Source organism: Lepisosteus platostomus, chromosome 11 (assembly GCF_059453375.1).
Source record: "Lepisosteus platostomus isolate fLepPlt1 chromosome 11, fLepPlt1.hap1, whole genome shotgun sequence".
NCBI lineage: Eukaryota > Metazoa > Chordata > Actinopteri > Semionotiformes > Lepisosteidae > Lepisosteus > Lepisosteus platostomus.
The window spans coordinates 34592136-34606152 of record NC_142621.1 but is presented as its reverse complement, the minus strand read 5'-3'; the positions used below and the strand labels follow the sequence as shown (position 1 = coordinate 34606152).

Here is a 14017-nt window from a genome sequence, read left to right as displayed (position 1 = left end):
GGTACACACTAAGATGATAGTTATTTTCTTGATTTATTTAGTATACTGTATGTGAGTTGGTGGGAGACAGTCAGTGTCTGGAAGGACAGATCACCCAGCTGTCCAAGTGTCACCCAAGAGACTATTCACCCCTACACAAAGTTGGATGTGTACTCTCTCAATCGCTCCTTCTAGTTGCCTTAGAACTGATTTGACCTAAAATAAGAATGGTTTATAGTTTTGACACGCCTTAAAACAAATGTGCAAATTAAGAGCACTTAAATCAAGAACTACCTGAAGCAGAAAGTGTTACATTTAATTATACAGGGTTAGTCAAAAGGCTGTCGACAACTTTGACAGTTTAGTACAAATTACATGGTTTACTGTGACAAAAAATGCTTTCAAACGAAAGCATAAATATCAAAATTTCTAACAGTTACCTTACAATACTTCGATATGGGCCCCACATGTGACTCTGCACACATCAATGCAGTAACCAAATTCCTGCCACGCTTTCACCAGCATATTGCTGTCAATCTGGTCGACAGCTGCAGTGATACGTCCTCGCAACTCTTACAGAGCGACGGGTAGGGGAGGCACAAACACACTATCTTTCACAAAACCCCATAGATAAAAATCTAAGGGGGTGAGGTCTGGTGATTTTAACTGTATTTGTCGACAACATTTTGACTAACCCTGTATGTACATTATGCAGTATACAGTATAGAAGGACTCAGATAAATTTAGAAAGAAAATTCATATCACCTGAATACTGTATCCTGTCCCTCCATAATATTTATACAAGATTAATGATTAATTATTTCTTGTTTTTTTCATCTGTTCAGCTTTTAAAACCATATACTGTATTTTCACACTGCAAAATGAGTGTGAAACTACAAACAAGCCCCAATAACCGTCTCTTCACTATCTTGAGCATCATGCTGAGTAAGCCCAAACTTGTTCGGACCAGTCATCTGGGTTGGAGCTTCTGAAAGGGGCGACCTTTGTTTTCAGAAAAGCCTCCGGCCAGTTGCGTACCTGCGGTTATGTTCTTTCTGTCAACATTGTCTGGGTCCAGTTCATCATGACTCAGGAAGTCCTGAATGCGTTTCAAGGAGACGCTAGCCTAAAAAAACACAAATACAGTACAACACAATTTTAGGAAACTGTTCTGCTTCCATGATAAACGCAAAATTTGAAATCTGTGTCCTGTTTAAAAACCTCTCACGCACACACATTTTAAAATTTAAACATTTATATTTCATTTTAAGTCACAGTGTGCTATATTTCAACATTACCTGATACTTGGTACTTATCAGCTAATACGTCTCTTTCAAAGCAGGAGTCCACTGCTTTACTTTTTCCTTGGGCTTTACTTTACTTGACAGCAGAGTTACCATCTCAGAAGCTGATCATAAGTTGAGCTTGATCAATACTGGGATTTGAAACAGACAAGAAAATGCTGCTCTGGTCTGCAGTGTGAGTGGACCAGTAGGTGGCGTACTTCCATCTGGTCCAGTATTTTCAGGCTGTGGTATGTTTTTGAGGGACACCATGTGTGTCCTGCCCTTCGGCTGAGACATTAAACCAAGCTCCTGGCTAGTTTGCCATTAAAACCAATATTAGTTGGGGTACCCTTAGGTAATCCCAGTGCTATCCTACCAAAAGTTCCCTCACAATTCAATTGGTAAAGTAATTTCTCCCTTCTGCACCTCATCTGCTGTGTAGTGGAGCTGCTGGTGCAGAATGGCAACTGTGTTTCACTCAGGTGGGGGCTGCACTCAAGTGGCAGAGCAAGTGGGTCCTCTCCGATAAGTAAAGTGGTTTGGGATTGTAGAGATGCAAGCAGTCACAGTACATTTCAGTGAAGGTCTGAGATGAGTTTTAATTTGTGACAAAAAAGACCATTTCCAGAGAAGACACACAGAAGATGGATCTTCTAACAGTTTCTTACATTTCAGCAGCATTCAGAGTTCTGTAATACAGCCATGGTCACCCTACATTATTACCATCAATATGTATTGATAAGTGGCCATTACCATAGAAAATTATTCTACTTATGACACAGTGCTACTTCTGATAATGCCGCTCCTGCCTTTTAGTTATTTCTGAGGTGTCATGTGCAACAGTTATTTCTGACACATCACATACAATAGCACTGATGTTGATTCTAAGAGATGGCTTACAGAATTCTTGGATCATTAGCCACACAATGAGCAGGATGAGGTAAATAGCCGTCTTTTGTTTGTAACCTTTCTGTTCATAAAGCTGAACATGGGCTAGTCAGAAAACAGGTTGTTTTTTTTGTTTTCTTTTCCACCAAGAACATGGGTGTGAGAGGGTAGTAGGATCAGACAAGATGGAGATCCTTGTCTGAACCATATTCCCCAGAATGCTGTGGGGCAAGGGGCTGCTGCACTCAGTCACCTGACAGGTTGACAAGGCGATTTAAAGACCAGGGGCTTCAAACGGTGAGTCACCATCACTGTTTGAAGATGGAGAGAAGATCATCTGTGATGCACCAGAGGGAGCGACAGAAGGAAGACCAGGGTTGACCAAGAAAACAGCTGAATATTGTGTGAGTTTTGACTTCTGAAGGTTTTGGACAGAGAAGGTTGTTTAAAGTCAGAAAGAGGCTTTGCTGCCCGGCTACTGGAATGAAGAGGTCTATTGAGCAGCTCAAAAGAGAGCTTAGGCATTTCCTGTGCAGTGTAAATAATGCACTTACTCTTTTAACTTACAGCCACTTTGTGTGTCTGCCTTACTCTGACTAGTCTTTCAAATTTCAGATTTTAAGACACCCTATTCTAGGGTGTGTTACAAAAAGTATCAATAAAGGGCTCTAATAAATTAAATCCCAAGTTCAAATGCAAATGTATCAGAAATGATCCTAAAATATTTCAGAAGTTGGGTATCCTGATCTAGATGTTTGGGACACAGAGACGCTGGGGCAGGAAAGCTGGTGGGATGCAGAGTGGTGGTGGTAGAGGGGTAATTTATTAAGGAAACAAAGGCTTAGCATCTGGCTTCCATCAGGAAAGCAACGCTCACATCTTTTATCGCCCCCTCCACTAGGTCTAGAAATGGGAGGAGCTCTGCACAGTTTTATTGGTGTTGAGGGTTTCGCCAGGCTGAGGCCTGTTGTTATTCAGTTGGGAGAAGCTATTAAACTGATCCTAATAAGCCAATAAGCTGATTCAGGTTTTTAAAAGCCCAGCTGGACCAAAAAGCTGTAAACATCTCTTTTCAGCCACCAGTTGTGCGGCAGATTCCCCTCTCGTTTATTTACTGTGTCTAAAGCTGGGGAGCAGAGTTGGCTTTAGCTGCACAAAAATGTCTTAATTACCCACTGAAATTACTCATTGCATCCCAATCTGTTTTTTACATACATTTACAAAGAGCTGTTTCTGCTTTCTGAGTCCGCACTAGCCAAAGAGGTAAAACCCAGCCTTTCTTACTGGTGCAGAGGAAATGCTTGTTGGCACAACTCTTAAGCAAAAGAGTTCACTTTAGTGAAAACAAATAATACACGCCAGTAAAAAAAAAAGAACAGAATTTTTAAAATGGAGCACAAGTTGTTATTCAGCAGTTATTCAACATCCGTTATTCAGACGATGGCATGAAGATTGCTCTTCAAGTTGTTTTACAGTATATCACAGTTACAGAGTCCTTGACCCATTTCCTTGTATAAAACAGATTCTTATAGATAGATGTAGCTTAAGTGCAAGAACCATTTTTTTTCAGAAGCACAGGAAAGAGAGAGATAAACTGATAAGAACACTACTGAAGCGACATGACATGAAGTGAATATTTATTATAAACTTGTTAGAACAAAATAGACTTGTATAAATTAAGGAAGAAGTCTATTAATTTTTTTTAGATTTAATGAGCGCAGCAGCAAAGTAATTTTTTGGATTAGCTGAGACCCAGTTATTCTTACACAGACTTAGAGCACTGCGGTTTACAGCAATAAACCAACAGGCACTCTCATAATATGCAGAACAATCCTGCTTCTGGCCAGAGTGTTGATGCAAAATTTCAATCAGAACTCCTGATGGGAAAATCGGGAGAGCTACAGTGGGATCCAAAATTAAAACCCTCTCCACAGCTGAGAAGCATGTGTTACTCAGATCTAATTAGCTGTATGAGGTGCATACAGCTAATTACTGACAAACACTAATCACTTACACTTTACAACAAATCTTAATGCAATTTAATTATTGAGTTCAAACTGAATGTGTGTGAAACCAGGCATGTGCTGCTGATGACACATTGTCTTTCCATCATTGACAATGAAATTAAAGGGTTTTGAAAGAAATGTGTAATCCACTTTTCTGATTTAGACTTCTTGATTTTTACCATCACGAATTTTATCACAAATCTTTGCCATCCCTTTTGTATTGTTGGTGACAGGGTGGTTACCTTTAATGCTACAGCTTGTTTTCTAAGCTTGCACACACCCTTTCAACCCACCACTTCAGGAATAACGTGCTGTGTGAGTGAGGCCTGGTCCCTTTCGCGGTCCCAGCACAGAACACCCAGAGTCCCAGCGCCTGCCCTGCTTACCTGCACAACACTGCTAATGACTTGTGGAAGCATGTTGAGAGGAAACCTCAGGATGTTGAACAGTGACAGGGACACGAAGGCCTTCTGAGCATCTAACACGTTATCTTTATCCACTGTCACGTAAACGGCAAACGTTGTCAGGGCAACCTAAAAAAACCAAGCAAACAACATGAATGAGGCCCAGCCGAGCAGCAGGAAGGAGAAAAGGTTTTTGTTTTTCTGGGAATAGAATTGAACCTTCATACTGATTAGCTTAAGCTTTTATTTTTTTAAGACATGATAAGATATGGTCACTTCTGGTTCCTCATTCTCTGAACAGAATTGTTTCTAAGCTTCCTCTCTCTAACTCAGTAAAATTATTTTTTCCATCCACTCATTTTCTGACCACTTCTTCCAGTTCAGGGTCATGAGGGAGTTGGAGCCTATCCCAGCATGCAACAGGCACAACACAGGGTTATCCTGCAGGTACGCTAGTCCATCGCAGGGCACACACAGAAACAAACACTGATGCACACATTTACACCAAGGTCAATTTTCTCCGAAGCCAATTAATCTGCCAGTATGTTTTTGGGCTGTGGGAGGAAACCAGGAGAAACCCACATACACACAGGGAGAACACAGACACTCCACACAGATAGCATCCCAGGTCTGGAATTGAACCCAGGGCCCCAGTGATGCACGGCAGCAATGCTAACCACTACACCACCGTGATACCTATGTTTATTTTTTATCATCATAAATAACATGATTGTTTTATTTGAGTACAGATGCCAAAGAGAAACCAGACCTGGAAACTTAGAGAAACCTAGCAACACAACAGCCACCCGTCTTCACACTGAGGCGAATCAACCTCCTATCCTACCAAATATCAGGAAGCCAGCGTCTCTTGGTAGCCCACGGCCCAACAGCCCATCCCAAAAGTGCTGGGTGCGAGGTAGGACTTCCTGCTAAATGGTACTAACCATGTGTTCACAGAAATCAAAACCGAATGATTCATATCAGGGGTGTCCAGTCCTGGTCCTGAAGGACTGCTATGTCAGCACAGTTTCCAGGTCTCTGTAAAGCTTCAGTGTCTCAAGAACTGGAAGAAGCATTTAAACTGGTCCAATTAAGCCAATAATGAGCTGATTCAGGTTGTTCAAGAGCCCTAGCTGGACTGAAAACCTTGAAATGCACCAGCCTTCATGGACCAGGACTAGGGGCCCATGTGTTTTATGAACCACAAAAATATAGGCCTGGCACTGTCAAGCAGTAAGACAGAATTGCAGGTAGACCACCCTGCTGCAGGCACTTCCAGAAGCAGGCGGTAATAGTGCTGCTCAGCAACTGCAGCTCGGATGCAGTATTCGAAAGCTGTGACAAAGATTAATGTGTTTCAGTTGCGCCTGCAGGTCAGAGGGTGGCACCGCAGTGTGAACAGGCAGTAGGCAGCAGTCACCACATTCACTTGGCAGCTCTGCAGCTTTGGTGCAGAGGAGCTCCAGGAGCTCATGGTGAGAAAGCCTCAAAATAAGTATGGATTCACAGCTTCTTACTCGAGTTAAGAAAAGCAAAGCCAGAATAGAAAGGAAAAGATTTGCTTTTTCAACCAAATGAACAAACCGGGTTGCTCTTTCCAATATATTTTTACAGAAATTTGCTGATTGAAAAATAAGGAGTACAAATCTTCTGGTTTGCACACTGCAAGGTATTATTAATTAATCTATTAATAGATTAGTGGCATGAATAGTTATTTCCTATCAAAAATAAAAACAATTGCTCCAACATACAGTAGCTATCTATTACATATAGTATATTGCAATGCTGGTGCTTATTCCTTTTGTGTGATTTTTTCTTTCATGTTTTCAGAATCATCCCGAGGAAGGAAAGCTACTACTGTATAATTACAAACAACTGAAAATAAAAGCAATATTGAACAGAAATCAGCTATTTCTAATTAAAAAACACAAGCAGTTGTTTATCACATAAGATGTCAAGTACATCTATCCAAAATGTTACCACATAAGAGTCAGCTAAACCACAGCTCAGTTTTGCATGATGTGCATTTCTTAAAGCAAAACAACAAGATCTTGAGTTTCAGTTCTTATAGTTCTTCATTCTGAGAGATATACAGGACCTGAGTGACCAATAGTAACAGCATGTTGTGATGGTCAATAATTTACACAAGAAGAGTGATTAAAGACAAATGGGCATTGAGTATGGGCTTATCATACTTAAACAAAACATGTACTCTTGCAAAATGTACTGTATTTGTGAGATCAATAAAACTGATTATGTTGAAAACAAAAACATAATTTAAAGCATCAATAAACTAAATAGCTTATAACTATCTATTACTTTTTGCACCGCTGATTCTGTCACTACACCCTGAAACTATTTTATCTCCACATGAAGGATGGGGCTTCAGAGCTCGCAGAGTGTCTCTGGAGGTAGACTGGTCTGGGAGGAAATGCCTATCTACAGTAAGCTGCAGACTCGATTTGGTGCATGCCTCAGTGCAGAGGCTGCTGAGCCAGCTGGATTGGAAGCTTCAGATACCAGAGCAGAAGGCTGGCAAATTCACTCAATTGTTAACCTTAAATACAAAATTCCACAGAAAGCTGTAGGGCTGTGGAAAATGACCTGCTGTCACCAGATTGTTTGGTGTAACACACTGGGCAGGTGAAAGTTAAAAACCAGGAAGCAGAGGCTTCCAGAGTCTGTCTTTTATCTGCTGGCTGGAAACAGGGTGCAGATAGTCTGACATGCAAACAGCCCTAGAAAGAGCATCTGAGAACGTTGTGTTTAATGTTTCAAATATGGTGACTTTGTTTTTAGCTCCTTGATTACTGACAGAGAGGGATCTGAAGACGTATAGTGAGAAGCTGAAAGAGCAGCTTAGAGTTTAGTTTATATTTAAGAGTTTGGAGTATTTGCTTCACACCGTAAGAGAAAACATTTCTCTCTATTTTATGGATGCTTTCATTCCATTCAAGCTTTATTATCCCCTGGGGGAATTTGTGTTATGGTGCCGTCTGATATAACAAAGACAAACATTTGCCAACAAAGAAGACAGTACAGCAGTGTTTCAGGAGATAAGAGAATTCTGTGTTATGCTTGTGTGTTTATTTTAACTACACCTGCCTAGCACTGTTCCTGTTTACAACACCTCTCCACGGGGTGTGCCATGAAGGTGTTATGTTTAACTAGAAAATTTAAACTTTTGTTGATTTAAACGTTGAAAATGAATTTACCAGGAAAGGGGCACTTGTCCAAAGAAAAGTTGAAAGAGCCCCAAGATAAGCCGTTTTCCTCAGGACCTTCAGTTCATTCTGTCGAATGTCCATGATCTTCTGTTTGAACGAATTCTCCCAGGCATAGAGTTTCAGCACCTTAATGCCATTGAGAATCTCATTCATCAGTTTGATGCGGGTGTCTTTGTACTGCATTTGTTCTATCTGAAAAAGGAACAGAATGAACAGACTCATTTCACACGGAAATCCCCTGATTTTTAAATCTGTAATGCCTTTTAGCCCCTAAGCTGTTTTTTTTAAGAAAGTGAAAGTGAGTTGCATTTCTGTCCACTTTGAACACATTATATTACCTCCAGGAAATAGGTAATTCCACTCGGCATTTAAATCTAAAATGTCAATGCCACAGCTTTTTAGAGAGAGAAAAACACCTGTTGATGCCAAAATAGTTCAACAGGTACTCTTTAATGGAAGACAATGAATTCAGTGCTGTAGCTGTATATTTCAATCTTTGACATTTAAACAATGTTTGTTCTTTATATAAAAAAGGGAATAAAATTTAAAATGTCAGACTAGCTGTGCTGCACCATTAGTAATCTTCTTGTGTAAAACAAGTAGAGCCATTCTGTTCACTTGGGCTTTATCTACATTTAAATCCTAGTAAAGGTTAATAATCGTATGCCCTGTCTAAAACTGCTTTTACTTGTCTCCAAATAGCACAAATGTAACCCATCCTAAATTCCAGAGCCTGTGAATCTGGTCCGTATTGGTGGAGAAAATGCTTCTCTTTCACTTCAATCTGAAAGTGAAATTTAGATTGTGAAAAAGTACAACACTAATAGCACTTTTAATTTTTAACCCAACAAGTTTGATGCTTCTGCTTGGTTAAACACACAGACATTTATAAAAAAAAACATAACGTGTCAATCTGCAGCCAGGAGGTACAGTACCCATCCATATTGTTCAAGCAGATCCCTTGCTATCCTCCAGACATTAGTGGGATGAGATCCATGGATAAATTAAGTCACTAGCAACCAAATGAGCAAGACCGGTTCAATGAGATGTCTACATTCTTATAACCAATCCTGTTAATTTGTTCGATAGATCAAAACTAAAAAAACAAATTACAATATTGAACCATGAACAAATTGCCCCCCAATATGTTTTCTCAAGTGAAGTATATCAATGAGGTGTAATAATATCAGTGTTTCATACACATAATGGTATTTTCTTAAAATACTTATGCATCAATATTAATAAGTAGAACACTATTATCTATATGATTTTTTTACCAAAGAAGTTTGGTGTTTTAGCTGAATGCACTGAAGTTTATCTAAAACAAAAAGATGATACGAGATAGGTCTGTTCAGAATCTTTACAGTTCTGATAAAAAAATCTTAAAGGGTTGGAACCTATCAGCCTACAGTGATACTGCCTTTAAAGAGATAAAATTCAGCTTATTAAGCAACAACATGCTCAATCTTAAATCAACATTTATTTTCTTACATTTCAGCAACATTTAATCTCTAAAGGATTGTTTCACTGTAACGCAAGTACCATTTTTGACATGCAGAATAAAGCATTTGAGCTACATATTCATTCATCTCAAGAATCAGCTTAAACCCTTTTCTTTTCCCCCAAAACGATAATTAATAAAAACAGCAAGTGTCACGTAAGTCATGTAAGCTGTTCATCCACAGCTGGGATTCAATCTCTCCTCCTGTATTCACCTCACAACGTGAGCGCACACACTCTCACACGAAGACTTGCACGCATGCACACACACTTCACACCCAAAGGGTTATTTCACAACACTGAATGAGCACTCTTTCACACGAATGAGAATGCAACTGCTCGCCACTTTCCAAAACACAGGAGCGCATGAAACAGCACATGAAAATGAAATCTAAATCTGAGAAGGTCTTACCTGGAATGCTCGTGTCTTCATGGCAATGACTGCATTAAAAGGAATGAGTAACACCATCACCGCCACACCAGCAAGGACAGAGGGACCAAGTTTCTACACAAAAACAAAACATTGACAATCCCTGGAACAGGGAACACTGTGTGGATAGAAACAGAACTCTGCCTACCCTGTGTTATACAGAGGAAATAATGCTCCTTTTAAGCTGGATCAATTTCCTACAGGGGATCCAACATAAAAGGAAACCAAATCTTCTTTATATAAAAAAGGTTTAAAAACAAATGAAAACATTAAAAAATAAATTTAATATCCTAAAAAAACTGTAAAGGCGGTTCTTAAAAATGATTGAAAAGTCTAATTTTAACAAGTGTAACCTGAGCCGATATAAAAGTACTGTACATACATAATAAAGTAAAAAGTTAAAAAAAAATACTGTACATACATAATAAAGTAAAACGTTTTAAAAAAATAAAAGTTTGAGGGTTGTGCCATTTAGCTTTGGACCAGATATTTTTGCCTGCAACAAAAAACACAATCTTTTCATAATTCATGGGTTGCTTTTTCACTGTGGACCTTGAGTCTGGACTGCTTTATCTAAACCACAATGCCAGTTCTCTGCAGCACAAAAGGAACAGACGAGGTGCTCTCAGGGCATAGCTGGCTCTCACTGCAGAACATAAGTAATTAAATCATTCAACACTGGCCCTTTGCAAATGTTCCAAATGCAGGTGAGTCTCAGGAAGACATGTGCAGGAAATTTAATAAGATTTTATTTTGTTACCTTTCTTGTTATCTCAAATGGTAACAAATCTTCATCCTATTTAAATCTTTGAATGCTTTACAGTAGAGGTAACAACCATGTATAAGAAGAGTAAACATACTGAGAGACAAAAAAGCAGTGTTGCTGTATTAAATGTTAAAAAATGCTGGCCTGACAAAATGTGCTATTAAATGGCTTTTGAAGATCCGTGTGTACCATCTGAAGCAAAGCATTTCACAAATTAGGTACGATTTGTTTTTTATAATATGTTCCCAAGGTTAATCAAGGGAGCTTATTTTACTACTGAAGAAGGCAATAGCTTTCAAGAGCTGAATCAGACTCAAAATAGCATTATGAGGGTTATCCTGCAAAGCAGATTAAAAGGGTTCATGTGGATTCCTCCAAGTACGGAGTGAAAAAGTTACAAAAAATCTTCATGGACAACATCCTTTGCAGATATCCTGAGCTGATTCTGCTTGCTGGGCGGAAAGGAACTGATAAGACAGGGGCTGTGGACTTACCTGCCAGAGGAAGTACAGGGCCAGAATGATCTGCAGTGGGGCTGACCACAGCAGGTTCAGGAAGGTGGTGAGATCCATGAAGTGCTGGGCATCTACAGACATCAGGTTCACAATCTCCCCAACAGTAGATGAGCGCTTTGCTGCATTCGTAATCACCAGCGCCTGGAATAAGTTCAACATTACCATAATTTTCCTATCCGTTACAGCTTCTGCTTCCCATATACATACACTTGATGTAAACTTCCCCACAGATATAGTTATTACCAATATTTAGTTCAGCAAAGTTTGCCATTTTCCATATTATATCTATTTCTTCTCGTGCCATGTGATAGACTGGCTCTGCCTTCCCCTTGACCTAGAATTAGAAAATGGATGGATGGCTGGATCTCTCTCTTCTGGAATTGCCTATCATTTTTCAACTATTGGTTAGTGCCAACAACAAAACAGAGAAAACCAGGCCATGTAGAAAATCTCTTCAAAAATGCCATTCCTCCATGGCACAAGCTTCCAATGCTGATTGGAGGAGCAGCACAGCCCTCAGTGACATCACTGCAAGACTGCAGGAAACTGGCAGGTCCAAGGAATCACTGTTGCTTCAAAAAGCTCAGAAGACCCAACCCAGATGATGTTCTCCTAATTGTGCACTGCGGCTTGGAAAGTCACATCTAAGGACACAACCCAGGCTTGATCCAGTGTCATCAAAGGTACAGCCGAACATGGGTGAACTTTTTAAGAGCCCAGACACTGTTTATTTCTTAAATTTGGCTTAGATGTCCTGTGTTTTGGATTCCAAACTCCACTAATCATTCAAACCACCTCTCCAGGAAGCCAGAAGGAAAAGATAAATGCTACTGCACACAGTACAATCAGGACTTTAATCACAGCGGGAAGCAGAGAACATGTATTATGAAAGTTAAAAAAATAACATGCAGAAAAGAAGGCCAGCAGAGACAGACTGCTCTTTGTGTGGCAGGATATTTGAATATTTGGGGATGGAGCGGACCCAGAGAGTCCCTAACCTTCCTGTAAATGGCTCCGATGATGGCGGTGCGCAGCCTCATGCCGGTGACGAAGCAGTACTGGAAGTGCTGGTGCAGGATGATGGTCTGCAGCATGGCGCAGAAGAACATCAGGAAGGCCAGAGCATAGCCCCACCAGGAAGGCACTTCCTTCTGGTTGGTGAAATAGATCAGCAGGCTGGCACACACCGAGAGGGAGAAAGAGCAGCAGTCTGACAACCCGTCATGCCAATAACAAGACCGACGTCAGCAGCTCGGTTCAAAGCAGACTTAATCAGCTATCAAGCTGGAGCCTCTGGACAGAGCACTGCCCTCCTGTAGCCTCTCTGAAAGCTGTGACTACAGCCTGTACATTGTAAATACCCTTCATCTTCAGATTAAACAAATTTTTGAAGCTGAATATTCTGTATTTTATATCCAAAACACTTGGCAAACTGAAACTCTGTTACAAAAAAGTACTTAAAAACTGTCAAATGACCAGAAATACAAAAAGGTCATGCCAGTTTAACTTTTTAAATATATCTGTTATTTCATTTAAGCACCTGTCAAAATAATCACTGTTCAAGGAATACAATTGCAGACTTGATGAATTATATAATCATTATATACAGTAAAAATAAAAAGTGTAAGCATGGGACAGTGAGGTGAGAGTTGTTCATTTTTGATGTGTACTAATGAAATTTGTATTTAAAATCCAAAGATTAATATGAGGCACAAGTATACAATTTCAGCTTCTCTTTCTGGGTATTTATTTGCATATGTTTAGCCATGTTAGAACAATGTCACTTGTTGTATTCAATCCCCCTATTTCAAGTGTGCAGTTGAATTTTGTCAAAATGGTGACAGTGGTTTCTAATTGCTCAGGTGTTCCATGTTGCATTTATGAAATACAGAGCTGTGAATCCACTGCCTTTCGTGTCAGCCTTTGGAGTTTACTTTCTGGGTCTGCAACTTGAGCTAAAAGGCATAAACCATCATGAAGACTAGAAATTTATCTATGATGAAAAAGCATTGAATTGTGAATTGGAGAGCAAATCAAATTCCCACTAGAAATATCGCAGAGAGATTAGATCGCATACTCAACAATATGGAATGTCGTGATAAAGAAAAAAAAACTACTGGAAGAGTAAGCAATCAGCAAAGTGCAAGGAAAACAACAGAAGCTGATGACAGAAAAATCATTAGAGCAGTAAAGAACGATGTAAAATAACAATCTATAGAGAGGGGTGAAAGTTTCTCAATTCACTGTGCACTGCAAGATGCAAACTTCTAAAAACAGAAAGGCCACATTAGAATTTGCAAAAAGTACAAAGAGAAGTACCTGAGCCATAGCAATCCTGGAGAAAAGATTTATGAGCAGACAAGATGAAGATAAACCTTTATCAAAATGTTGGAAAGGCAAAACTGTGGATAAAGAGTGGAACTGCAAATAATGTTAAGCACACCACCTCATCTGTGAGGCATGGTGAAGGTTGTGTCATGGCTTGGACATGTATGTCTGCTTCCTAAACTGGCTCACTGGTCCTTATTTAATGATGTAACTCTAGATGGCAGCAGAATAAATTCTAAAGTGTACATGAACTCCTTGTCTGCCCATGTCCAAAAAGTGCCTTCAAACTCTTGAGACAGCAGTTCACTCTGCAGCAAGACAATGACACAAAATAGACTGCACACTTGACCAAGGAGTTCATCAGGAAGAAGTGAAAACGTCTGAACAGGCCAAGTCAATCAACAGATTTGAATCCTATTAAATATGCATTTCACTTGTTGAATAGGAAACTGAAGTCAGAAAAACCCACAAACAAGAGACAACTAAAAGTGGGTACAGTTAAGTCTTGGCAAAGTATCTGAAAGGAACATATTTATAGTCTAGTGATGTCAAAGGATTGCAGGCTCGAAGCAGTCATTTTATGTAAGAGGTATGTGACGAAATACTAACTTTGCTCTTGTTTAATGTACTTTAAGTTTTTTCCAGTACTTCTGCTCACCAGCAACAGGGGTACTGAACACAATAAGTG

The 14017-nt window shown here is 39.7% G+C and overlaps 1 protein-coding gene across 4 annotated transcripts in view; it reads right to left on the bottom strand.

The window, feature by feature from the left end:
* abcc3 (ATP-binding cassette, sub-family C (CFTR/MRP), member 3) overlaps window positions 1-14017 on the bottom strand; it is a 94740-nt gene that overhangs the window by 27237 nt on the left and 53486 nt on the right. For all 4 annotated transcript variants that reach the window (XM_088599376.1, XM_088599375.1, XM_088599379.1 and 1 more), the window contains exons 9-14: window positions 12000-12177; window positions 10981-11142; window positions 9703-9795; window positions 7779-7982; window positions 4546-4692; window positions 1018-1105 (exon numbers count right to left, since the gene is read on the bottom strand). In XM_088599376.1, coding sequence (XP_088455502.1) covers window positions 1018-1105; window positions 4546-4692; window positions 7779-7982; window positions 9703-9795; window positions 10981-11142; window positions 12000-12177 — 872 coding nt within the window. The remainder of the gene's footprint in view (window positions 1-1017; window positions 1106-4545; window positions 4693-7778; window positions 7983-9702; window positions 9796-10980; window positions 11143-11999; window positions 12178-14017) is intronic.